At 39.7% G+C, this 26,129-nt stretch overlaps 1 protein-coding gene across 3 annotated transcripts in view; it reads left to right on the top strand.

The window, feature by feature from the left end:
* Positions 1 to 26,129, top strand: part of PTPRO (protein tyrosine phosphatase receptor type O) — a 214,382-nt gene that overhangs the window by 162,188 nt on the left and 26,065 nt on the right. For 2 of the 3 annotated variants that reach the window (XM_036300652.1, XM_036300654.1), the window contains 7 exons: positions 142 to 281; positions 2,189 to 2,321; positions 4,199 to 4,319; positions 9,880 to 9,948; positions 12,224 to 12,307; positions 16,970 to 17,005; positions 23,796 to 23,877. In XM_036300652.1, the coding sequence (XP_036156545.1) occupies positions 142 to 281; positions 2,189 to 2,321; positions 4,199 to 4,319; positions 9,880 to 9,948; positions 12,224 to 12,307; positions 16,970 to 17,005; positions 23,796 to 23,877 (665 nt within the window). The remainder of the gene's footprint in view (positions 1 to 141; positions 282 to 2,188; positions 2,322 to 4,198; positions 4,320 to 9,879; positions 9,949 to 12,223; positions 12,308 to 16,969; positions 17,006 to 23,795; positions 23,878 to 26,129) is intronic. The other variant, XM_036300653.1, reaches the window with a different exon arrangement.

The following is a 26,129-nucleotide window of genomic DNA, read 5'->3' as shown; positions in this document are numbered from 1 at the left end:
AAAGAAATATAAAATCTTCATGGCGCTCTTAACTACCTATATTTGGATTTTTGTGTGTGGCTATTTTATCTTGCTGATCAGTGAAAGAAGAAAGAATACATTACATTTAATTAAACATTTTTAAACTTTTTCTTTGCTCAGAACCAGCTCCTCCAAAATCACTCTTTGCAGTGAATAAAACCCAGACTTCGGTGACTCTGCTGTGGGTGGAAGAGGGGGTAGCTGATTTCTTTGAAGTCTTCTGTCAACAAGTTGGCTCTGGTCAGGAAACAAAACTGCAGGTACCGTACACGCTCGTCTTCCTTCTCTGAGTTACCTTTGATTAAGGCTAATTAGCTGAGCAAAATGAAAACCTTTGCTTTCTTAGACCGATAGAAAATGAAAACACTGCATTTATGCTTTTGTGTTTCAGTGAGAGAAATTAACAATATGCTCAGAACAAGCCCAAAGTAGGTTGTAGAACCAAGTTGCCAAATTGCCAAGTTTCTTTTCAACTTTGAACTTCTCTTTTGTCCCTAAACCTTAGCCCCTCTGGTTCAGACTGAAGGATTAAGGGGGTTCACTTTTCCTTTTGGATATTAAATCCATTGAGAGGATGAAGACACTGCCATGGAAAACATAATTTAATAAACATGAACTGATTCCAATTTTGTGAAGATCACTGTATGGAACACAAATGGCAGAATTAATACCTGCCTTCAAAAAATTTTTTCATACAGTTGTGGATAGTTCATTATTCTAGAAATAATGAAATTAAAACAAGTGCCACAAGAGAGATGCATATTACTAAGAAAAATGAAAAGAAGGGTCCATCTCTAGTTAGTAAGGAAGGAAGATAATTTTGTTTGGGAAAATGTAGGATGGGTGAGGTGATTGTTAAAGCTTTAGAATCACAGACAGCAAATATGATGAGCACTGAGTTGTCTGACAGCTCAAAAATATTTCACAGTCAGACATGGAAGGAAAATGGAAAGTGTGAGGCATATCATGAAATACAGTGAATAATTGATGCTTTTAAAATAATGAAATTCTTGAGATTGAAAAAAAAGATTTCTGGGAGTATAAATCTTTTTAATACTCAACCGAGTGTTAAGATAATTTGCTTTATTCCTTTTCCCTTTTGATATTGACTTCTACTAACTATCTCTTTTTTATCTCTACTGGACAGCAGAATCTTTTTTTTTTTTCCATTCTAAGAATCCTTTTTGAAAACCATTGCTCTGCCAGGAGTGGGTTTTTTTTCTCTCTAGAACTGCAGTGATATTTTCTTTACGAAAACAAGGGGTAGTCTGCTACTTCCTATAACTGAGTCTTGTTAGCAAGTCTTTTCTTAGAAGCATTCTTTTATAGGATAGTGAGAGATGGGAGTGGGAAATAGTGCTGATGCCTTTCATCTCTTTAGGCAGTAGTTTTCAGGTCCTTATTTTACTGGCTCATCTTTTTATTTTGTGCAGTAATACTTGTCACTAGTCTGACTATTGGCTCACCAAATTAACAACTTATTCTGCATAGAATAGGTTAATATTAAATATTTTTGAGAATGCAAAGTCACTATGCCTTTGGTGGATGCTACTTAAAAGCTGAGAATGCAGACAAAGGGAAGGGGGAGGGTGTCCTTAATATACAAAGAACTACCACAAGTAAAAAAGATAAAGACCAACAACTCAAAACAAAGATTTCACAGAAAATAAACACAAAAATCTCTCAAACATATGAAAAGATGGTCAACCTTCTCTCATGGAGAAAGAAATGCAAAATAAAATTACAGTGAGGTATAGTTTCCACTAATAAGATTGGAAAAGCTCAAAGTTTGCCAGTATGCTATGTTAGAAGTAGTTAGGGAAACAGGCATTGTCAGACATTGATAGTAGGTAGATAACTTGGAAATGTCTATGGAGGACACTTTCAAAATTAAAAATACACAACTTTTGACCCAGCAATCTAATTGCTATGAATATGAAAATATATATACATACATACATGTGTATTTGCGAACATATACTTATGTTCCCATAATTGTGAAGTTATGTTCCCTGTAGCATTGTTTATAACTTATTTTTCACTGCTATCCTTTCTCGTCTTTTAAATTTTTTACTCTGTCCCTCCATTACCAACTCAACTATGAAAAATTTAAAAATCAAAATAAATGAAGGTTACATAACATTTATTTAATTTTCTGCATCTCCAGGAACCGATTTCTGTTTCTTCTCATGTTGTGACCATCTCCAGCCTTCTTCCTGCCACTGCCTACAACTGTAGTGTCACCAGCTTTAGCCACGACAGCCCCAGTGTCCCCACATTTATAGCCGTCTCAACAATGGGTAACTACATGCAATAGGGGGATCTGGTGTCTTTAAAAGTTATATCTTTCCAAAATTTTTGTATGTTTTATATATATATATATATATATATATATATATATATATATATTACTTTTCATGGAACCCATGCTTGTTCTATTGAAAAATTCCAAGCTTTGAGATCAGGGAGTGCTTAATTTCGATCCCTATGTGATTTAGGGGAAGATATTTCCTATATCTGAACCTTTGTTTATTCATCCGTCAAGCTAGAATAATAATATGTACCTTGTTGAGCTGTTTTGAGGCTTAGAAATAAAGGACATGAAATCCTGGCACATGCTGTCTAAATGCTAGTTGGCATCAATGTCACCATCCTCTTCAGTGGTAGCCACAGTGCCCTAACCAACTCCGGTTCATCTAGTTCAGCTTTGGCCATTAGCTGTCAAATCATGGCAAGACTCAATTTCTGGGCCAGAGCAGAAAAGTTTCCAATCAAGCAGAAACTATGAGTGGGGAAATTTAAAAATAATGAAAGGTCTAAAATAATGCTGTTTCCTTATTCTTTTTCTGAGTTATACGTTTTATTCCCCTCTTTGTTGGAGTCTGATTCTACAATCTGAGATCTCCCATGAAACTGCCTGTAATAAAACCACTCTTCTTATCACATTACCCTTTACTGGATCCATTTTCATTTCTGTGACATTTATCATATATTTAGCCACTGTATCCAATGATGAATAATGTAGGCTTTTTTGGTTTGTTTGCTTTGGATTTTTAAATTTTTCTTTTTTCAGAAGAGAGAAAAAAAATAGACCTAATAAGTATATCATATCAATAGTATCTCACTTTAATATCCTTTTACACTCTTCTAAATGTAATTTATTGTTCATTACTCCTTGTCATCTCTACAACAAGCCAGAAGCAGTTGATATTATTAAACTTATTTGTTAGTGAGGATAATGAGGTCCAGAGAGACAGATAAAACAGCCTCCCCAAATGGCAATTGGTAGTCAAGTGAACTTGAACCAGCTCTTCTGACCATGAGTCTACTGTTCTTTCTGCTCAAGTACTCTGCCCATGAACTGGAGCCACATTGTCCCAAATGGGAAGTGGCAACACCCAGAGACTTAGAGATTGTATATGCCAGCCAGTTTTGTGATGTTATGATCAGTACAGAGGATGGTATCATTCTTGTCTTCTCCTCTGGCCCACTGTTAGTAGTTTTATAAAACATTTGGTATAAATTCCTACCTTTAATACCTTGCTCTTCCATGAAGTGTGATGAGCTAGGCAATGTGTAGTGCCATTATAGACCGATCATCATATAAAGTATATGAAAGGGACACAACCTCTGTTCTCAGGGGCCCTACAACTTATGAAAAGGTTTAATCTCTTGAGTTGTACAGATGGAAAACCTCTCAACATATGGTTACAGATCATCAGAATGCCTGCTTCTAGCGATGTGTTAAGTGCTGTAGCAGATGGCAGCTCGCTAATGCCTTTTTCATATACATTATTAGTTGTGAGTGAAATAGACAGTGGTGCTTTCTGACTTTAAAGTCGTGGGTGTAAAATAGGAGTTTGCAAGCTTCTGAAAAAGTTAAAGAATGAAAATACATGATAATGACTTCCAATGAATTTAAACTATATCACAGGAATTACAGTTTATCATTTCCCTTTATAGAACATCCAGAATGTAGGCCTTAAATACTTTTGATCAATCCACTAACTTGTAGTTGACCAGGAAGAGGTTATTGTCAGGTTGGAGAAATATCATTGTTGCTGTTGTTGTTGTCACAAGTCCATAGCTCTCAAAATCAGATGGAAAACCATGAGTGGGTTCGGTTGGTGTCCATGTAATGGAAGCTGTAACTAAAATGTATGGTGTATCTGTTTAGTTACAGTGATGAATCCCAATGTGGTGGTCATCTCAGTGCTGGCCATTCTTAGCACCCTGCTAATTGGATTGCTGCTGGTCACCCTGATCATTCTCAGGAGAAAGCATCTGCAGATGGCTAGGTAAGTTAAGCTTGGTTAATCTTTTACCCATAGCCTTTACATCATTTTATTTATTATACAGGTATGCTTTTATAGCAGTAAGTTGTCTACTTCTATTCCATGTTTTCTTCTTTAAATTTATCTTTATTATTGAAATTATTACCAATGTCCTCCTTTTCCCCCCTATTGACTCCCGTCACTGCTGTCCCCTCCCCAGCCTTTATCATACTATTGTCATGATTTCTAAGAAGACTTTTAATATTATTTTAGAAAACATTACCATTGGAAAGGTAAAGCCAAACATTGTTGGTTTACACAAAATCAGACCTCGTATCTATGGATCTTGTCATTTTAAGTGGCCCATACATTACATTTGGATAATTTCAAAGTTGTTTTGGAGTAAAAGAAAAATCTATAACTACTCAGAATGATTGATAAAATAAGTTAATATATGTGGAGACCACAAGAAAGAAAAAATCCCCTTCCTCATTAGTTCTGTTGAAGCTGTCTTATGATAAATTATTTGTAGAGTTTGTGATTAGGTTCATTAAAAGTCCCCCATCATTTTTGTTCATATCATTCAGAGTTGCAGGCAGTTTCATTTCTCTTGCAGTTAGAAAAGCCTTTTGATTTATGATTTTGATGATTCCCTATTCCTTTGACCACTGATGCATTTCTTATCAGAGAACATTGTCAAGAACAATGTGGTCTGTACATTATCAAAACAATTATAAGTTCTCTTAAAATACACACACACACACACACACACACACACACACACAACCAGTTACCTAGTTAAGTACTAGCAGGTTTGGGGGTTTGGGAAATTTTATTCAAATTTATATTTGCCCAATGTTAATTGGCTGACTTGTCATCAATCAACATTCTTCTTTCTCAGAGTTCTATCATTCACCTATTCTTAAATAAATGTATGGCATAGTCAAAGAAAAATCAGATATCCAAGCATCCAAGCTGTCCACGAGGAACTTAAAGCCTAGCTGGAGACTTGTAGATAAATAAATACATTGAAAGGTATGAACTGACTTGTATTAGGAAGGATATAAAAATGGAATAACATGAAAGTAAAGAAAAGAGATTAGTCAAGAATATAAAAATCAAGCTTCTTAATGTTGGCATTAGAACAAATCTTAGAAGGTTAGTGAGGGTAGTGGCACAGCACTGTGGCTAGAACATGAAGTTCTGAAATCATACTCCTTAGGGTCAAATCTTGATTTACAACCTATGTGTCCCTGGGGAGCCCACGGAAACTTTATCCATTCATTTAACAAGTGTCATTTGACACCTGTTTTGTGTCCGACTCCTCTGAGTGCTTGGAATATGACAGTATACAAAACAGGCAGCTTAGCTTCTAGTGAAAAAGATAGACAATAAATACTAAAGGTAAAAGTTAAAATATTAGGTTGTATATTAGCGGACAGTAACAGAAAAATAATAAAGCAGAGTAAGAGAGATTGGCAGTACCTGTTTGGGGAATATGAGGACAGGAGCTCTGGGAGGGAGGTAGATCTCACTGAAAGGGTGACATGTAAGAAAAGACTTGAACATGAGAGAGTTAATCATGTGGTATCTGGGGGAAGTGTGCACCCAAGAGAGGAGGCAGGAACACGACTAGCAGGTTCAAAGACTAGCTGGATGTCAAGAGTAGCTAAAGCAGCGGAAATGCATGGAGGAGCAGCAGGAGGTGATGTCAGATCATACAGGGTTTCATAAGCAGTTGTAAAGACTTCGGCCTTTACCCTGAGTAAATGGGCAGCCATTCCAGAGTTTAAGCGGAGATTAAAAATACCTGACTTACATTTTAACATTTTCATTGTGACTTTTATGTAGAACAGGCTGTAATAAGGCAAGGACAAAAGCAGGCCTGAGAACTGAGGCAGCCATGACCATAATCCAGGCAAGAGCGAGACGGTAGTAGTTCAACCCATAGGAGTAGCAATGGTGGGTAGGGGAAAATGATCAGATTCCAGGTATATTTTGAAAAGAGAGGCAATAGGATTTTCTAACAAATTACATGTTGGATGAATATGAAAGGAGTCAAGCATAACTCCCAGGTTTTGGGCCCTACCAACCAAAAAGATGGAATTGTCATAAACTGAGATAAGATTTCACATGAAAGGGTTTTGGAGGGGGGACATCAAGACTTTAGCTTGGGAAACGTTACACTGGAGATGACTGCAAGTGCAGGTGTGGAGTAGGAGCATAAAAGTCTGGTGCTCAAAAGAGAAGTCTGGATTGAAGATATAAATTTGGGAGTTGTTAGTATATACATGGTGTTAAAGCTGTAGAGGGGATGAAATCCAGGAAGTGGAAATTAGAAAAGAAATCTCTGGATTAAGCACCAGAATAATCTAGTATTAAGATTTTCATGGAGAAAGAAAAGGGTAGCAGCAAGAGCGACTGACACAAGACATCCAGTGGAATGAAAGGAAAACTACAAGTGAGGAGGTCAAGGCATATCAAGAAGAGGATATCTGCCTGGCTGGTGTGGTTCAGTGGTTGAGCATTGACCTATGAACCAGGAGGTCACAGGCTTGATCCCCAGTAGGGGGTGTGCAGGCGGCCTCTGATCAATGATTCTCTCTTGTCATTGATGTTTCTATCTCTCTCTCTCCCTTCCCTTCCTCTCTGAAATAAATAAAATTGTATTTTTAAATAAAGAAGGGGACAAGAACCCCTACATTAGTGGATAGTGAGGAGCAATAATGCAGTAATAGCACAGCATAATACTCAACTCATAGGGAGTGTGCAACAAATGCTAGCTCGTAATAGCAATAGCGGAGGGGGTGGTAATGTGGTAATGGGGGTAGTGGTATTAATGAGGGTGTTATTGCAGGAGCATCCTCAATGCTGCAAACAGCAAAAAAAAAATTTAGGACAAGTGGTTCTAATTCCGCCAGCTGGTTATTAGGACAGAGGTTCTTAACATTTTTTGTGCCATGATCTGCTGGAAGTTTGAGTATGCTGTGGCTCTCTTCCAAGAATAATGCTTTCTTTTTAAGTGCATAAAATAAAATACATAGGATTGAAAAAGAAACTAATTATGTTAAAATATGGTCATCAAAGTATGTAAAAGAACAAATGTGTTGTGTGCTTCTTTATTAATGCATTAGGTAACAATATTTAGTAAGTGTACAGTAATTCTCATATTTCACCACAGTGATAAAGACAGTATTTCAATACCTGCAGAAAAGCCATTGTAGAAAAATATTGGCAATTTCTGTTATTAGCAAATCTCACAAGTACTGATGATATTATTGTGACTTGTTACTTACTCTAATAATTGAAGAAACTACTAAATATATCTTCATAGAGCCCTAAATTCCATCCTTGGAACCCAGTTTAAGAACCCCTGAATTTGAGGGCAAAAAAAATTTCTTCTAAGTTAAATGTAAATAAATTTCTATATATTATAGGAAATGGACAAAGGAAAGTCAATTGATGTATAATTTAAAATACAATCCTATCTAATAATAAAGAAACATGGTAATTAACCGTAACTTCGCTACCCTTCCCATTGGCTAATCAGGGCGATATGCAAATTAACTGCCAACCAAGATGGCGGCCAGCAGCCAGGCAGCTGAAGCGAACAGGAGGCTTGCCTGCTCCAGTGATGGAGGAAGCCAAGTTTCCCCGCCTGCTGCTGCCAGCCTCTGAGCTTGCACTCGAAGAAACAATGTTACAATTATAGAAGCTAAACAAACCCCAGAAACCTGCTTTCAGCCATCAGAGCTGGAGCGAGCAGGACCGCAACAGTGTTACAATTATAGAACCCAAACAAACCCAGATACCTTCTTTCAGCAGCTGAGGTCTCAGAGCTGGAGCCGAGCCTCAGAGCTAAAGCCAGCTCTCAGCTCCAGTGACAGCCATCGAAGGTAAATAAATCCCAGAATAAAAAGAAAAAAAGGAGAGGTTGGGAGCTTCAGTCACCCGCCAGCCTGAAAACGGCCCTCAGCCCCTCACCCAGACTGGCCAGGCACCCCAGTGGTGACCCCCACCCTGAATGGGGTGTGACCAGCTGCAAACAGCCATCATCCCCTCATTCAGGCTGGCCAGGCACCCCAGTAGGGGCCCCCACCCTGGAGGGGGTGTGACCAGCTGACAACAGCCATCATCCCCTCATCCAGGCTGGCCAGGCACCCAAGTGGGACCCCCACCCTGATCCAGGACACCCTTCATGGCAAACCAGCCGGCCCCCACCCGTGCACCAGGCCTCTATCCTATATAGTAAAAGGGTAAAATGCAAAGTGACCCTAACAGCAGAAAGACTGGGAATGACTGGTCACTATGACACACACTGACCACCAGGGGGCAGACTCTCAATGCAGGACCTACTCTCTGGTGGTCAGGCCGCTCTCACATGGGAGGAGCTCTGCTCAGCCACAAGCCAGGCTGATGGCTGCCAGTACAGCAGTGGTGGTGGGAGCCTCTCCTGCCTCCTCAGCAGCGCTAAGGATGTCCGACTGCAGCTTAGGCCTGCTCCCCCCTGGCTAGTGGACATCCCCCAAGGGCTGCCGGGCTGCCAGAGGGATGTCTGATTGCCATCTTAGGCCCAATCCCCCGGGGAGTGGGCCTAAGCCAGCAGGTGGTCATCCCCTGAGGGGTCCCAGACTGCGAGAGGACACAGGCCAAGCTGAGGGACACCCCTCCCCCCGAGTGCACAAATTTTTGTGCACTGGGCCTCTAGTATGATATAATATAGTTGTGTATTTTTCAAAAGAAGAAAACTATTCTTAGAACATCTGATAAGAACAGTAAAATAGCTGAATTAGCATATTGTGCCAGTAATGTCAAAATTTCTGCTTCAATTCTGAATAAGTCCACCAATTTCATGGAGAGGGAAAATGAGATGCATGAGCCCCAGTGAGCTACATTATTGATGCATGATATTAAGCAAAAGATGGAGAAGGCATGAGAATATGTTTACCCTTTTACTCCAATTCTAGAAAAAAGTTAACAGTATTTTCTACTGACAGACTAATGAGCAACATTCTGGATAAGAGGCTCTGCACAGGAAATCTGTTTTAATATGTATCCTTCTTTTACTCTCATCTCAAGTGATGAATACAATGGGGATCACAGCATGAGGGGAAATTTTGGTGGAAGGAAACAATACACCTTGATCTACCATCATTATAGAGAGGGAATCAGTATGCTATAAAAAACAAAATCCTGTGAAGAATATTTGCTAAAAACAAAAACAAACAAACAAACAGAAAGAAACCTTCATTTTATCTAGAAGAGTTGCTATAACTTACTTTGTAAAAAATATTAAATCACAAATAGTTCAAAGATTTATTTAGGATCCTGAGTGCCCTTTGGAAAGGATTGTGAACTGAAACCTTTTGGCCTCAGCTTGCTGTGGGGATGTGTGACCTTGTGAAAAATTGTTTTGTTTTGCTTTATCTTTCTATTTCACATTTCATGCAAAGAGAAACCCATAGAACTCATTATAGCTTTATAAAATGTAACATTATGATGATGAGCCGTAAAGACTCATATGTCGCGGTAAAAGAGTGCTCCGTCAAGCAGTCACTTTGATCTTGTGATTCCTTTCATACAGGGAGTGTGGAGCGGGAACTTTTGTCAATTTTGCGTCCTTGGAGAGGGATGGAAAGCTTCCATACAACTGGTGCGTATTCTTTCAGAACAAGCCTCCAGACCGCTTAGCTACGCTGTTTGTGCTCCAAACTGTGTTTTACTATCTTCAGGGGATAAATGTTTTTTGTCTGTTTATCCTTTTTCATAATTTCTCTGACAGTGGACTTTCAAAGGTTAGATCTGCACAGAGTATATTGGTATAAATTAGTTTAATACAATTACGAAGTAGCAAACGTGTCATAGTCTGCTCTGTATTTACTATATTAAACAAAGGACTAAATCATCAGATAAGCAAGTAGCCCATTACTGTGCCCAAGAAGGGCTTACACTGAACAAGTGGGGGCTGGCGGCATGACAAGAAACCCCACTGAAGCATGTGGCACAGACAGCATCTCTACTTACACTCACCTCTCAGTGCCTGGGGACATGAGCCACCACCTCTGTTCAAACATCAAGGAGAAGTATACAGCCCAGGGCCCTCGACTCCCACTTAAGGGTAAATAAATATCAAAGCCAAGAAGGCTCCATGAGAAAACATGGCATCATTTTTCTTTATTCTTCAGTATTTAGGACCTGGAGGGAGGAGGTATTTTGAGAATAAAGGAAGCACTTTCAGGGGATTCAATTGGTTGACATTGTACTTAACAATGATACGTGAGAATTAACGATACATGGCAATCAATACCCAACGAAACGGCTAATTAAGTAACCATTTACTATAGCCAGCGCTGCTTACATGAGCTAGTTTGGCTTTTGTGCAAGCAACCATACAGACATTTCATATTAATTCTTGGTAAGTGATCTTTGTTCTGCTTTTACTAATCCCCCCAAATGATTAATCTGAAAGAAATCAATATGTGATACTGGAAATTTTACTCTACAGAATCAATGAGGGAGGGAGGGTTCTATTTAAAATATAAACTCTACCTCCCTGAGTGGGCACCTATCTACTTGAGGCCCACTCTAGTTGAAAGTCTAGTTGGAATAGGATGCTTTTGTGTTATTTTTAAATTTCAGCCCGAATGGAATTTTGCTATTCGAATATGACTAATCCAATGGTGAAGAGAGAGAAATTCATAAACCCTTGATGGTGAAAAGTTAGGAGACATTTTGTTCAAATATATTACCACATTTTGCAAGATGAAGAGACTAATGCCCTGATACTTGTTTGCCGCCTGGCCCATCCTTAAAAATGGTCCGGTCACAGAGCGGTGGTGAGCGGCTCAAGTAGGAAATGATTCATTTGTACACGTGACCCAGGAGAGCTGTGTATTGACTGCACAACCAGTCACAGCTTCTAAAATATGGGAGACCCGTTACGGGAGAACTGAGGCAAAAGAGACTTCACTTCAGGACTTTTCTATAAAATCAAGAAAATTCTCAACTCTTGGCAAAGACAGGTTTTCCAGGCCCAGCGTTTTCAGGCTGAGCATAGCTACCTCAGTGCAGATTTGTGAAAACTAAAGTGACAAGGCGACAGCATTGCCCCCTAATTCTCAGAATAGCTATCGATGCAACCATATGATATTTTTAAATCTGCATTAATGAATGTTCTATGTTACAACTGGTTGGAATATTTGAAATTGGTTTCAAACCATGCATTTTAGACCAACAGTCTGAAAAAGAATTAAAGTGAAACTCAGTAGTTTTGCTCCCACTCCGCTGAGCACTGGTTAAGCTCACAGACTGGGCTACTGTTCCTGAATGAATGGCACCTGATGTCATGCCCCACCTCCGTGCTAAGGGTTACTTTTTAGAAACGGTGTATACGTTAAAATAAAATTAACGTAGAAAGTCACAGTAATGCACTAAAAATGCTGCTTGACAGGAAAGTGTCCCGAAAGCGTTGAGTCTTCACCAGGACCGGTACATGTAAACTCACCATTTATATTCCCTCCCACAGCTGCCAAATGATGTTTTACAGGTTCCTAAAAATAGACTTAGTTATGCACTGCAAGGGTAATACCCAAGAGGAAGACTTGAGATAACTAATGAGGCATTTAAGCGCTTCATTTCACTGAATGCGAAATGTAATCACCTAATAGCAGACTAATTAACACAAAATACATTAGAAAAGAAATCTGATTACAATAAGAGGCTGTGTGTGAATGAAACTGATTTTGACAATATTATAGCACTTCAGCCCTCAGGTTTAAATTTCACAGAACGGAATGATATTTCATTATAATTAAGGTGCTCATTTTACTTGATTCCAGTGAATAATGTACTGATGTCTGTTCACGATTTATCTTACTAACTCTTGCCACTTCTTCACCTTTACATCTGTTATCTATTAATGCTCACAGGCGTAGGAGTATATTTGCTTTCCTAACCCTGCTACCTTCATGTCTTTGGACTGATTATCTTTTGGCATTTTATATTAATCCTTGGTAAGTGATTTTTATCTTATTTTTACTATTTACCTAACACAGCCTTTAAAAGTTAGCTTTTGGGGAGTAAACAAAACAGAAAAATTCTTTTATGTGTTGGCAGCATCTAAAATTATTCATCAGTGAAATGAATTAAAACAGTGGATGGTACCGAGATGCTAACAAAAACGTTTCCCGATTAAATTTTCTTCTTGCGATGTTCTGGCACGCTTTCCTCCCACGCACTACCCGTCATTTGTTTCTTCCCGAGTCAATCCAATGGCCTCTCATCTTGATAAATGATGCTTTCCATTTTCCCTCCCATCTCCATCCATTGCAGAGCTCCATATTCCCAAGAAGGAAGAAATGCATTGAGGTAGAGAAACCCAGAGCACTACCCCCTCATTTGGCGCCTCCACGTGGTTTTTTTGTATAAGAATGCTAACCTAATGAACATGGGGCATGTTCAAGCCTCTTTGTATAACTGTCTTATTTATTTATTTTTTTTTATTATTTTAATATTTCTTTTATTGATTTCAGAGAGGAAGGGACAGGGAGAGAGAGAGTGAAACATCAATGATGAGAGAGAATCATTGATTGGCTGCCTCCTGCATGCCCCCCACTGGGGATCGAACCCGCAACCCTTGGCTGGAATTGAACCCAGGACCCTTCAGTCCGCAGGCTGATGCTCTATCCACTGAACCAAACCATCTAGGGCTTTCTTATTTCATTGTCATTACTCTGCAGAGGGTATTGTCACCCCATTTTAGAGATATGGAAATATAGGTAGAAGAAGATTAACTAAGCACTTGATAAGCTACTGTTCTTGAATGACTGGTACCTGAGTGTCATGCCATACCTCCATGTAAACTGTTACTTTTTTAGAAATGGCATATAAGTTAAGATAAAAGGCCGCAGAAAGTCACAGTAGTGCACTAGAATGCGGCTTTATACGAATGTGTCCCTTGCTTAATTCTTTGATTTTTCTCATTTTCCACCATTCATTTTAAGCTTATATCAGGCGGGCCTATGCTTATTTGCATGTCTTTTTTAATATATATATATATATATATATATATGTGACTTTTTATTGATTTTAGAGAGAAAGAGACATTGATTTGCTGTTCCACGGATTGATGCATTCGTTGGTTGATTCTTGTGTGTGCCCTGACCAGTGATTGAACTCCCAATCTTGGTGTATCTGGACGATGCTCTAACCATCTGAGCTACCCAGCCAGGGCTTGCATGTCTTTTTTAATAGGTCCCTCTGGTGAACACAAGATCAAATTTCAGCAACCCTTCAAGGTCCACTATTTACAGTACTAATCAAATAACATGAGACCCAAGTTAGGGGTAAATACCCTTCAGTAGTTTGTAGAAAAACAATCCTGAAATATGAAATGGTTCTCTCCAGGCAAGAACCGAAGGCAAAACATAGAGCCCCATGCTTTCTGTCACTTTCAGTAAACTGCACACACACAGATCAATCAATAAAAATATACTGATCATAATCTATGCTTTCAGCCTGAGGCTTGTGCCATGCCAAATATCGAAGTAAAATCCATGGTCCCTTCTCCTAGCTTAGCTCAGTACTCAGAAAGCTGCCCGAATTCCCTGCTGTTTGCTACTTTTCATCTAATGACTCACCCCCCTCCTAACACACTGCCCAGCTTCTTCTCTAAACTATCCACTTCACGAGAAGATATAATCCTATTGGTTTTCTAAAATCCTCCTGATGTCTCTAGTGGTTCGTGTGTAAATCAATTCTCTTTCTCATAGTGTCGCTGGAATCTTTTCCCAGGATGCTCACAGATTCGGGGCTGAACCCCTGTGATCAGTTGGCTTAGTTAAGGATTGTATTCTGCCACGATTTCTGACTTTCATGATCTCAGATCGTCTGTCTGGATTCAGTGTTATTACCCTCTTTTTTCTTACTTCCATATTCACCCTCATACTGTTCCTGACTATGCATCTGCCTGTTCTAAGTCCTCCACAGTTGTTGACATTCTAAGCATGAAGTAACATTTACTTTAAAATGCTAAGCTTTGCTCATGGTTATTGCATGCTCTACTCGGAGGATGATGTAATTCTAAAGACCTTTTCTTAAGATTTGGGGGTGATTTCCATTTAGCTCATGAGAAAGTAAGTAGTGCTTATGAAATTGGGAATGTCTAGACTTTGGGGAGGGGTTTGTTTTTAATTATCATGAAGCCCATGCTCTGTCATTGCTTTATATTCTTCTTTGCAATGAGTTCCAATTTGACTAGCTTTCTAAGACTGTCATACCATGAAGGACTTACCAAGAATGCAGCTTAGCTTCTTGAAATCATTGGGGTATTGAGCCTTACCTAACATAAATGATAGGGAAAAATTAAAAGAAGTGTGTCATTCTATATGGACATATACCATATTTCTGGTGGTTATTGTCAGTTATTCATAAAATCTTTTGCAATGGGATGATACCCTAAGCATCACCCAACATGTTCATTGTAACATGCACACACACTAGCTTTTTCCATAATGTGCTGAAGTTAACATTGTTAGCAAAGCCTTAACTTACATGTTTAAAAATGAATTTCCCGTGAGGTTAGTCTTAGAATGAACATAGCAATTACAAATGTTGGATAATTATATCAGTATTGCTGTGGAGTCTCATAATTCAGTCCTTTGGTCATGTCCCACAGCCTTAGGGTAGCTATAGAATTTCAGCAAAACCTAGGTGTAACAATGAGAGTTGTACACAATTATGAAGACCTACAATTATGATGATCAGAGTATGACAGTGAGTCATCTTAAAGCATGTGGTAGAATTTCACATGGGTTTAAAGTTCATTCAATCAATGAATGAGATTGAAAGAAACACCAGTGCCTCTCCCCCATGAGTCAGATTTCTGCACAGCTGTGAATAGTAGCAGCTTAATATTTCAGCACTGAATTTATTCAGTGTCACCCTCCCACATACACTTGTTTCTTCCCCAGTTCCCTTACAGTCTGTTTGGTAAGGAAAGGTTTCTTTCTTTTAAAAAAATTCACTCCCAATCATAAAATATGTTGGCAGCCTCCTAACTTTGCCAGAACCATTAGTTATCTATGCTAACATTCTGCTACATGAAGTAAATGTGGTATTCCTAAAGTTAGCTGAATTACCATCGCAAGCGCTGAGTAATTATTCAAGGGACATTTCTTTAGGTTTCCAAATGCTTGTATGGTACAGCTCTGCCCAGCATTACAGTGGGGTTTTGAGGGGATAAGGGAGAGGCAAAGTAAAAACTGGAATGTTTATTCCCTTTAAATCCCAAGTATAGAAGACAAAGAGAGGATGAGGACAGGAATTATTGAATGGATTGTCTTCACTCAGAATTGGGAAAGAATAAAACCTACCCGAAACCATAAATACCACTTGCCTTACAGACATTTCCCTACATTTTCTGTCCTGCCTTACTTTCTCTCCATCCGAAAGTCCCATTTCTCCAATGGGACCTCAGGAGTCCAAGTATCAAATTCTTAATTGAATCATTAAGTAAAATGGTCAGGGTGACATAGCAAAGTTGTTTGTTTTAACTGAATTAAATCAGCATTTATTTAACACCCACTATGTGTTCCAATAACTGTGCTCAGCTCTGCGGGAAGGAATAGTCAAGCAGCCAGACTAGCAGTCTGATGGACAGACAGTCAGACAATGTGAGAAATGCCCCGCAAATAAAGCACTGTGCAAGCAGAGAAAGTAGTGCTTTATTCTGCTGAAGGCCTTCTGGAAATGGAGGTATCCAAGCATGCATAATTCTCATGTAAATAAATATTTTGGCACCAAGTTATTTAGTATAAATTGTTTATTTTCTGAAAGTTTGGTTGCTGCCATCAATTTTCAAAGATCCTTGAAAATACTTATAAAACGTATTTGCTCACAATCATACCTGGTATTACTTATGTAAGAAATTAAACTATAATAATGAAGTGCTTCAGCCGACTATCTTAGCATTAGCTACTAGGTCAGTTATCTTACTTGTTGATTGAAAACTATTCCCCTAAAGTACCCCCTTGTAATTAACTGAAGCATACCTTGTGTTGAGCTTACAAACTAGTAATGAATTAAGAACAACCAGGTAATTGGTTCAATTCCTCAAACAGCTTAAAAGCTAGTTTATAATTGAATATAAACAATGCCATAGTAGAATTATATAAGACACAAGCCAACACTGGTAGCACAAATTCACATGCCCAGCAAAAATGTTCAGAAAAGCTATTTTAGTTTTAATTAATAGACCAACATGTCCTCCCTCCCACCATTATTCCTCACTGTTATCCCCTGGTTTTTTGCTTCTTACCTATAGAACTGGGAGAATTCAGGCGGTTGGTATTTTTATGTATTTACAAAATGACTTTAGCAACTTAATCACTAGTAGCAAGAAATTATATATTTCCAGATTTCTGTTTCTGGCAAGTATTAAATATAAAGTATAGGTATGTTCCTGTAATCTAATAGAGTTTTTTTAAATGACTCTGAAATTATTATCATTATGTTCTCATTTAAGGAAAAGTAATTAAACAAATCTGAGATATGTTTAGTGAAAATTAAATAAAATTGAGGCGCTTGATGTAATTATTTAAAATTCTTCAAGTTTAATCATTATGTTAATCAATTCTTTCGCCCAGATAAATTTGTCTCTTTTTTTTAATTCTCAGGAGTAAAAATGGTTTAAAGAAGAGAAAACTGACTAAGTAAGTGTTTTCGTTATTGATATATAATTGATATTTAACATTGTGCATGTTTAAGGTGTATAATGTATTGACTTGACAGATTTACATATTGCAATATGATTACCACTCTAGCATTAGATAGCATCTCCATCTGTAACATAATTATCATTTTCTTTTTGTGGTGAGCACACTTAAAGTCTAGTCTCTTAGCAATTTTTAAGTATGTAATACAGTAAGTTTTTCTTACTATTTCATTTTAAAATATTTTCTTTAAAAATGTTCTTCATAATGATGTTACCATTACAAGTTAGAAAGATTGTTTATTTTCAAATAGAAGGGATGCTTAAGAAAGAAGCAAGGAGTATTTGGGATCTTGTTCCCAGGCATATATATTCTCATTTTGGCTCAAATAAACTCTTACAATGATTTTTTTAAAAAAAGAGGCAATTGTGTATTAAAATAGCTAAGATAGTATGTGTTGGTGTGATTACACATATGGGTGGAGTGACTACTAAGTAGGTGGGTGTATCACAGAAACCATATCAGGAATAAAAAATATTATCACCAAATGAAATCTGAGAAAGAATGGGTTGTTAGGAATTATCAAAGTCTTGCTGAAGGAAATGTTTCTCTAAATCTAGAAAAAAAATTAACTTTTAGCCACATCAAAATTGTACAAAAGCCTTTGTCATTTTGTACTTGGAAGCTCTGTGCTTATTGCAGAGAGGCTTGTACTAGATTTGATGTTATAATAAATGCTTTGAGAAGTGCTGCCTCAGGAAAGCTTTGTAATAAATAGAAAAAGACAATTGCTCTTGCTAGCCTGTGGTTTTCCTTAGCTACTGAACTGTTAAGTCATAAAAATTAAGATTCTGATGGGTGAAAATTAACCATCAGTTGATTTCAAAAGCCTAATTAGATGTTCACCTCCAGGCCTTCACTTAAACTGTGCATATAAAGAGTGGAACATCTATAAATAGAGCTCATCCTTGATACTTGCCCAGGATAGAATATTGGTGAATTAATCTGAGGCAATTAGGGGTTCCAGCCAGATCTATGGCATCTATGCCAATGAGGACAAAGTCACAGAGCACATAATACAAAAGAAAAGTTGATGCAAAAATATTTCTATATGAATTAGAGCAACTAAGATGGCGGCATAGGTAAACACCGGGAAATTATCGCCTCACACAACAATTGAAAATTACCGCAAAGGACTGAGCAAACATCATCCAGAACAACAGGAAGGCTGGCTGAGTGTAAATTCCACAACTAGAAGGAAAGAAAAGCACGCTGAGAGCCAGAGGCGCTGCGGAGGTGAAGTGCAGAGGTACGGCGGCGCTCGCGCGAGGAAAGGGGGTAGCACCTGAGGACGCGGCTGACTTTTTGAGTCACAAGCTCCTGACTGCTCTGAACTCCGGTTCCGGGAAGTCTCTGGGGACCCAGGACTCATACGGGGAGAGGCTGGTCTGTCCGGCAGCGAGCGAACTTGAGGGCGGCTTTCCCTCAGAGGTGCTTGCAGCCGTTACCGGAACACTGAGACGCGCGACTCCGGGCGGAGAATCGGCCATGGCCGCTTTCTCCGCCCTCTGACTCCCTGAGACCCCGCCCCACCCAGGCTGCGGCAGAGACTTTTGCATGTGAATGTACCTAACTGCAGCCGAACCAGGCAGACCTGGAACTTCCAAGAGAAGGCCCAAGGCCCCGCAGCGGCTTGCATTGCTTCACAGCTGAGCCTCTTCGTGGCTCCTGCTGTGTGGCCTCAGGCAGAGGCTGAATTAGCACCTCCTTAGATCCAGGAGCCACTGTACCCAGTGATCAGAGGGGGTCCATCCAGACTGCAACTCCTCAGATCCATAAGGGACGCACTCAGGGAGCAGACTCAGTGAGCACCAAAGCCCCACTGAAGCAAGTCTTGCCCCAGAAGGGTGTCTTCAGCACAGAAGTTCTCCCACTTTAGACACAGCTGATTCTCACAGCCAATTGGCCTGGAGGTCAATTCCTCCCAGTGATTCTACAACAACCAAGGCACCAAGAGTGCACCAAGAGTGTCCACCCCAGGTAACTGGGGAGGCTGAGCTACTGGGCCCTACAGGACACCTGGTGCACAGGGCCACTCTATCAACACAGGGAAGCTGCCAAAATGCGGAGACAAAGAAACAGGTCACAAATGGCAGAAATGGAGGAAAGCAAATGATTGGATATAGAGTTTAAGGCCACGGTTATAAGGTTTTTCAAGAATTTTATGGAAACCGCCGATAAATTTAATGAATCCCTCAATAAGTATAGGGAGACCATGGAGGACATGAAAAAGGACCAACTAGAAATTAAGCATACACTGACTGAAATAAAGAATAATTTACAGAGATCCAGCAGCAGACAAGAGGATCCCAAGAATCAAGTCAAAGATTTGAAATACAAAGAAACAAAAAATACCCAACCGAAAAAGAAAAAAGAAAAGAGATTCCAAAAATATGAAGATAGTGTAAGGAACCTCTGGGACAACTTCAAGCGTACCAACATCAGAATTATAGGGGTACCAGAAGGAGAGAGAGGGCAAGATATTGAAAACCTTTTTGAAGAAATAATGACAGAAAACTTCCCCTACCTGGTGAAAGAAATGGACTTACAAGTCCAGGAAGCGCAGAGAACCCCAAACAAAAGGAATCCAAGGAGGACCACACCAAGACACATCATAATTAAAATGCCAAGAGCAAAAGATAAAGAGAGAATCTTAAAAGCAGCAAGAGAAAGACAGTCAGTTACCTACAAGGGAGTACCCATACGACTGTCAGCTGATTTCTCAACAGAAACCATGCAGGCCAGAAGAGACTGGCAAGAAATATTCAAAGTGATGAATAGCAAGAACCTGCAACCAAGATTACTTTATCCAGCAAAGCTATCATTCAGAATAGAAGGTCAGATAAAGAGCTTCACGGATAAGAAAAAGCTAAAGGAGTTCATCACCACCAAACCAGCATTATATGAAATGCTGAAAGGTATTCTTTAAGAAGAGGAAGAAGAAAAAGGAACTCTTACCATTTGCCACAGCATGGATGGAACTTGAGAGCGGATAAACACCACAGGATCTCACTCATTTGTGGAATATAATGAACAACATAAGCTGATGAACAAGGACTGATCCAGAGACGGAGAGGCATTGATTGGACTGTCGGGACTTGGAGGGAAGGTAGGGGAGGGTGGGGGTAAGGGGGAAAGATCAACCAAAGGACTTATATGCAAGCATATAGGCCTAATCAATGGACATGGACAACGGGGGGGTGAGGGCATGAGCGGGGGTGGGGGGGTGGGGGGTAGAGGGTAACGTGGGGACAAGGACACATATGTAATATCTTAATCAATAAAAAAATATATTAAAAAAATATATATATTTCTATATAGCCTTGAGTGACATCATATTTTAGCACATGTAAATAACAGAATAATTTTTTCCTAAATCTATTTCAAATCAGTATGCATCCATTGGCATATACCAAGTGATGTAGGAGACACAAGACTGGCCTGAAGAGAGGAGAGGTACTGTCACCTGGAAGGAATGACTTGACAGAAAGAGAAAGACTTTGTTGCCCAAATTATCTACTGGGTTATTACATGAGATAGAGAGGCATAGACTAGAGCAGTTAAAAGACAGGGTCTCGGAACCAAAAAAGGAGACTCCATCAGGGTTTGCTCCTCCCAAGACCCAGGGAGAGAGGAGAAGGAGAAGCAGGATGTGGACAGAAGTTTGGGTAGAGTTTAGGGGTGGTGGAAACTGCCCACAAGCCAGAACATTGCATCAAACCAGCTTCCTCATTCCCTCTTCTCGTTTTCTCTCTAATCTGATCTCCTTCTCCAAAAGCCATGTATTGGCGTGCTTTCTACCTTCCCCCCCAACTTTCTATTTACTTTCTTTTTACTTTTCCTCTTTCACCCCAAATGCCCCAACCACCATATCCCTTTGGCTCTCCTTTTCCATCTGCACTCACGCCCCATCACTCCTTTCCTGCACCTTCTCCTTCCCCTCTTTCCCTCTAAATCTTTGTCCTGCTCATCTCTGCTCCCTCCCAGCTTCCTTTTTCTCATCCTTCTCCTCATCATCCTCTTCCTGATGTTTCTGGTTCTTTCTCTGTCTCTCTCTTTTCCCTCTTTTTCCTGCTTCTGCTTTTTCTAACGCCTATTTTCTCTGAATTGGTGTTTCTATTGATGCTCACACGTTTAGCCATTTTGGGGGAAGGATGGCAAGTTTGAAGTACAAAAGCTTTTAACCAGGAATCATTCTCTCTGGGTTCCAGTCAGAGTTGTATGGCTCAGTGGTCATGTGGTCTTGGACTACTCCCTTGATTCTCTTAGCCTTGACTCTCTCATCTGGAGCATGGGGTAATGTTGGCCATGTCTATCTTACCATCAATCAAGCAAGATAACATACGTAAATATTTTAGGTGTATATAACTCATTAGTGTTATTATTATTATTAAGAAAAACCATTAAAGTTTAAATGTATCATCTGGGAGGTATAATGGCCTTTAAAATCTAGTAAAATAAGTTAACTATCAGATTAGCTAATCAACAACTTTAAACAAATGGCTATTAAGAACTGTGTATTTGCTATGAAGATACAAGGCCACAGGTAGATGACATAAGCTGAGTAACTTGCAACAAGACTCAGAGAAAGGACAACTATGTGGACCCTGACAGAGTAGAAGGCTTGGGGTAGGTGGCAGAGGACAGCATGCTGCAGAAGCTTGGGGAGCAGGTCAGTCTAGGTAGAGCATAGGTGCAGTAAGCAGCTATAGAAAACTATTGGAGACGGCATGGATGGACCTGGAAAATATTATGCCAAGTGAAATAAGCCAATCTGAGAAAGACAAATATCACGTGATCTCACTTATTTGTAGACTCTAATGAGCATGAATTGACCAACAATATAAGACCCGGAGCAGGGAGGCATGGAACAGCCTGACATACCTCAATATGGAGTTCAGGGAGATGAGAAGAGATAAACCAAAGAACTTATATACTTATATGCATAACCCATGGACATGGGCAATAGGGTAGTGAAGCCATGGGGTGCTGGATAGGGGCTGAGAAGAGGGGGGGAAAGGGGGGAATGGGAGATGTCTATAATACTATCAACAATAAAAATATATTTTTAAAAAAAAACTGCTGGGAGCCGGTCCATCCTTGCTGTTTCAAAGGACCTGGCATATATGGCATACTGTTCTTAAAATGTTTGCTCACCTTCTTGGCACTATTTGTTTTAACCAAGGTCTCCTCTCTGAGAAAGGTTGTTTCCCCAGGTAGGGATTTTCCCCTGAAGTTAGGGAGGGAATAAAACCCCTCAACTAAGTGCCAGGCAGGTAATTAATCACTTTAACTACAAACAATCATGCTTAAGCTACATAATCTTTACTCCCTGGAATGGAGATAAGAAATGCCCTACCCTTTGTAATAGAGATTGATAGGATTGAATCAACTGGTATAAATATAGATGTAACAAGACAGCAAGACACAGAACCAAGAAGACAGAACCAAGAAGACAGAACCTACACAGAACCTAGAGACAGAAGAACTTCGCTGGAGAGAACATGGCAAAAGATCCTGGACTGAACCTGACTACAGAAATTGGCAAGAGAACCTGACTAGAACCTGGTGACTGAACCTGGCTGGAGAACCTAGCGAGGGAACATGGCTACAGAACCTGGCTGGAGAACCTGGAGAACCTAGCAAGAGAACATGGACACAGAACCTGGCTGGAGAACCTAGCGAGGGAACATGGCTACAGAACCTGGCTGGAGAACCTGGAGAACCTAGCAAGAGAACATGGACACAGAACCTGGCTGTAGATCCTAACCAGAACTTCGCTGGAGATCCAGACCAGAACTTGGCTGGAGATCCTGGCTAGAGATCCTGGCTAGGCTGCTGATCAACTGAACGCTGTCTCCGTGTCATTCCTTCTTTGCCAACTCCGTCCACACCTTTGGGGACCCCTGGACCCGCTGGGGTTGGACCCCGGCAAAAAACTACAGAATATAAGCCATAATGCTTATTTTAAAAAAAAAAAAAAAAAAGAAAGAAAGAAACAAGAGAAGAGGAGACAACTTTTGCTACAAATGCTCGGATGTCTTATTAGATGGTACCTCTGAACCTGCATATCATTTGATAGATATGCAAACCTCTAAGCATGGCTCTCAAAGTGAGACCCTGGCAGCTCTCTGGATCTATTGTTCCACCAACAATCCTGCCTCTGTCCTGAGGAGACAGCATAATCAGCAGCCCCGTTTCTTATACTTGTAAAGCTTCTTTAAACTGTCAAGGTTCTTTAACATATGGTGTGCAACCTTGTGAGGTGGTATGATAATAGTATTCTATAGCTGAGAATGCTGAATCTCAGAAGAGTTAGGTAAACTCTCCAAGATCACACAGAAAGTAAAGTAAAACCATAACTCCTACAAGTCTGCAGGGTCTAATCTGTATTTTTTTTCCCATAAACCAGAATTTTCTAGAAACCACACATATGAGTATGTGTGTGAGTTTTCAGGTATATACTATTTTACTGCTGGAGTAAATTGAAAATCTAAAGATATCTCCTATCTCAAGGATGCTTCATATAGATGGCTCTCTTTTTAATTACAATACAGTAGGGACTGGTAACTTTAATCAAAAAACAAACAACAACAAAAACCAGCGTGCTAACCTTTGAGAAGCAAAACTATTTTCTCCAAGAAAAGTGTTCATGTTTAACAAGTAAGGTGTTAAACAATACCTATCAATAGGGTTTTTTAAAACATACTTCTCTTTGTGTTTGACAAAGCCCGGTTCAACTGGACGACTTTGACGCCTACATCAGGGATATGGCCAAAGACTCTGACTATAAATTTTCTCTTCAATTCGAGGTGAGTGAATAAAGCAGACCCTGCCTTCTGGTAGATGGGGCAAGGGGACTGGTAGGTTTGGGTTGGTGTCCTGTCCCTGCTCACTGGGCAGCCCCTGGAATGAGGTTACATCATAAACAGGATGGGCTCAGGAGTGTCTGATCTGCAGGTCCAGAGATAGGATGTCAGCTCTTATACTAGGTCAGGACTGGGGGGCAGATGAAGGAAAGGGGATGCAGGCACTGAGGTGAACAAACGTGGTTAAGGGAGAAGCTTCCATTGAAAATCAAGGTGCTTGAGACTTCAGGGGAAAGCAAGCTGATGACTGAGATTGGAAACAGAATTTCACTTTCAGGGGATTTTAAGTGTGTCTCTCATGCCGCTTGGGCCACCGTATGGTGGGTGAAATGGACCTGTTTGTCTTATGGGCATTTAGGAGTCTATGGTGGGGCTCTTCTGCCTATAGGACTCTTGGCATTCTACTTAATATTTCCTTGTGAAGTTTTCTTTCCTTTTCTTGGAGAAATTGGGGAGAATTAGACATGGTTTGTGTGAAAAAAAAAAGAGTTGTCAGCCCCTCCTATTTCTGAGGCACACATATTTGTTTGAGTCCAAGACCATGTGTCAGAGCGCGTGGGAATGAGTAAGCCTGGGTCCCAGCAGTGTGAGGACTATCACGGTCCTCACGTTCTCTTCCCATGCATTTCACAGCACATAGCACAGTCTGGACGGGCACATCTTCAGCTTTCTACGGGGGGTCCATGATTCAGGGGAGTCAGAGAAAATGGAAAAACAAAGTGACTTTTCTAAATACTGTGGATTTTTTTAAAGCCTTAAAGGTGCTCTTTTCTGTGAAATAGCAGGTTGTAGAATGTAGTTCCTTCCTCCTCGTTATTCATATTAATTTCTTCTTTCCACCCATCAGCCAAGGACAGCTTTGGTCTGCAAGAAATGGGGAATCCTGGTGTGGAAATTCTAACAGGGACAATAAGGATGAGAACTTCAGATGTTATCAGATACAAAGCCCCTAACTACCACCTGTGTCATGAGAAATTCCACATAGAGCCTGGTTCAGTTAGCCATTGCGTGCAGGTGCATAAGAAATTATAGCTGTTGCACCAAATGCTGTATCTCAAAGAGCAGAAATTCCGTTTGAATTGGAGATCTATGGTGAGGATGTCATTTAAGAAAGCATATCGATGAAAGGAGGAGAGTTTTATAAGAAAACATAAGCCCAAACTTAGAAAATATAAATAGCTAGATAGTTCTAATGATGAAGATTATGATGTAGGTACACTTTCAACCTCATTGAAGCCACAACCTCTTAATTTCTACAAGATTATATGACCTTAGTGACACAGCCACATCCCTGCCTTTGCTGGGAGGATGAGGAGTACCTCCTGTCAAACTTTGGTATAACTATTACTGTGCTTCTAAAATGCATTATTATTTTAAAAATTCAATTAGTCTTTTATTTTTTGTAAAAAGAAAAGATTCTTTTAGTTGTCCATGACAGGAACACAATCCAAACTAGTTTAGACCAAAGGAAAATGGAATTCATTCCAAGGATGCTAAGTTATGTCATGTGATCAAAGGGAAGAATGAGTAGCTGAACCAGGAGGGCAGGGAAGCAGCCCTGTCAAAAGTATGATTGGAACTAGAGGCCACGCCCCTGCAGAGACCTCTTTTCATTTCTCACTTCTGCTTCTCTCTCTGTCTTGGCTTCACTTTCTTTCACTGTAAGCCAACCTCTGTCTCTATGGCAAACATGACCACCAAAAACCTCTATGTCTTATTGTATAGTTTCCATGGTTTCCAATGGGAACACTTGACTCTCTTGTTCATATTTTGCAAATTAACAGGGGATGATTCTGATTGGTTGGCCTAGGTCATGATGTCCATTCAAACCAACCACAGCCAAGGAGGGCAGAATCACCTAATAATAGAGCAGCTCTTACTGGAAGCACTAAGCTAAATCAAAGGAGACCGTTATTTTCAAAGCAAGGACACTGGGATAACTAAACAGTGAGGGATTAGATCCCAGCTGCAGATGCTTCAAAAGTGTGAGAAGCAGAATTGTAAATTTTATGTGCTAAATGCTCACTTTTTAATATGTTGAGGGCTTTTGATGTTAAACACATCTAGGCTTATCTCATAGAATTTATAAAGGATATAGGAATGTACTAAACTGAGAATTCAAAAACCTGGATCCTCCCTACCATTTTGCCACTAATTAATATTGAAAAAATCAAATTTGTCATCACCTGAGTTTC

This window comes from Myotis myotis, unplaced genomic scaffold, assembly GCF_014108235.1.
Source record: "Myotis myotis isolate mMyoMyo1 unplaced genomic scaffold, mMyoMyo1.p scaffold_m19_p_3, whole genome shotgun sequence".
Classification (NCBI taxonomy): domain Eukaryota; kingdom Metazoa; phylum Chordata; class Mammalia; order Chiroptera; family Vespertilionidae; genus Myotis; species Myotis myotis.
Note: the sequence above shows the minus strand (reverse complement) of the source record. Positions and strands in the feature narration are given on the sequence as shown.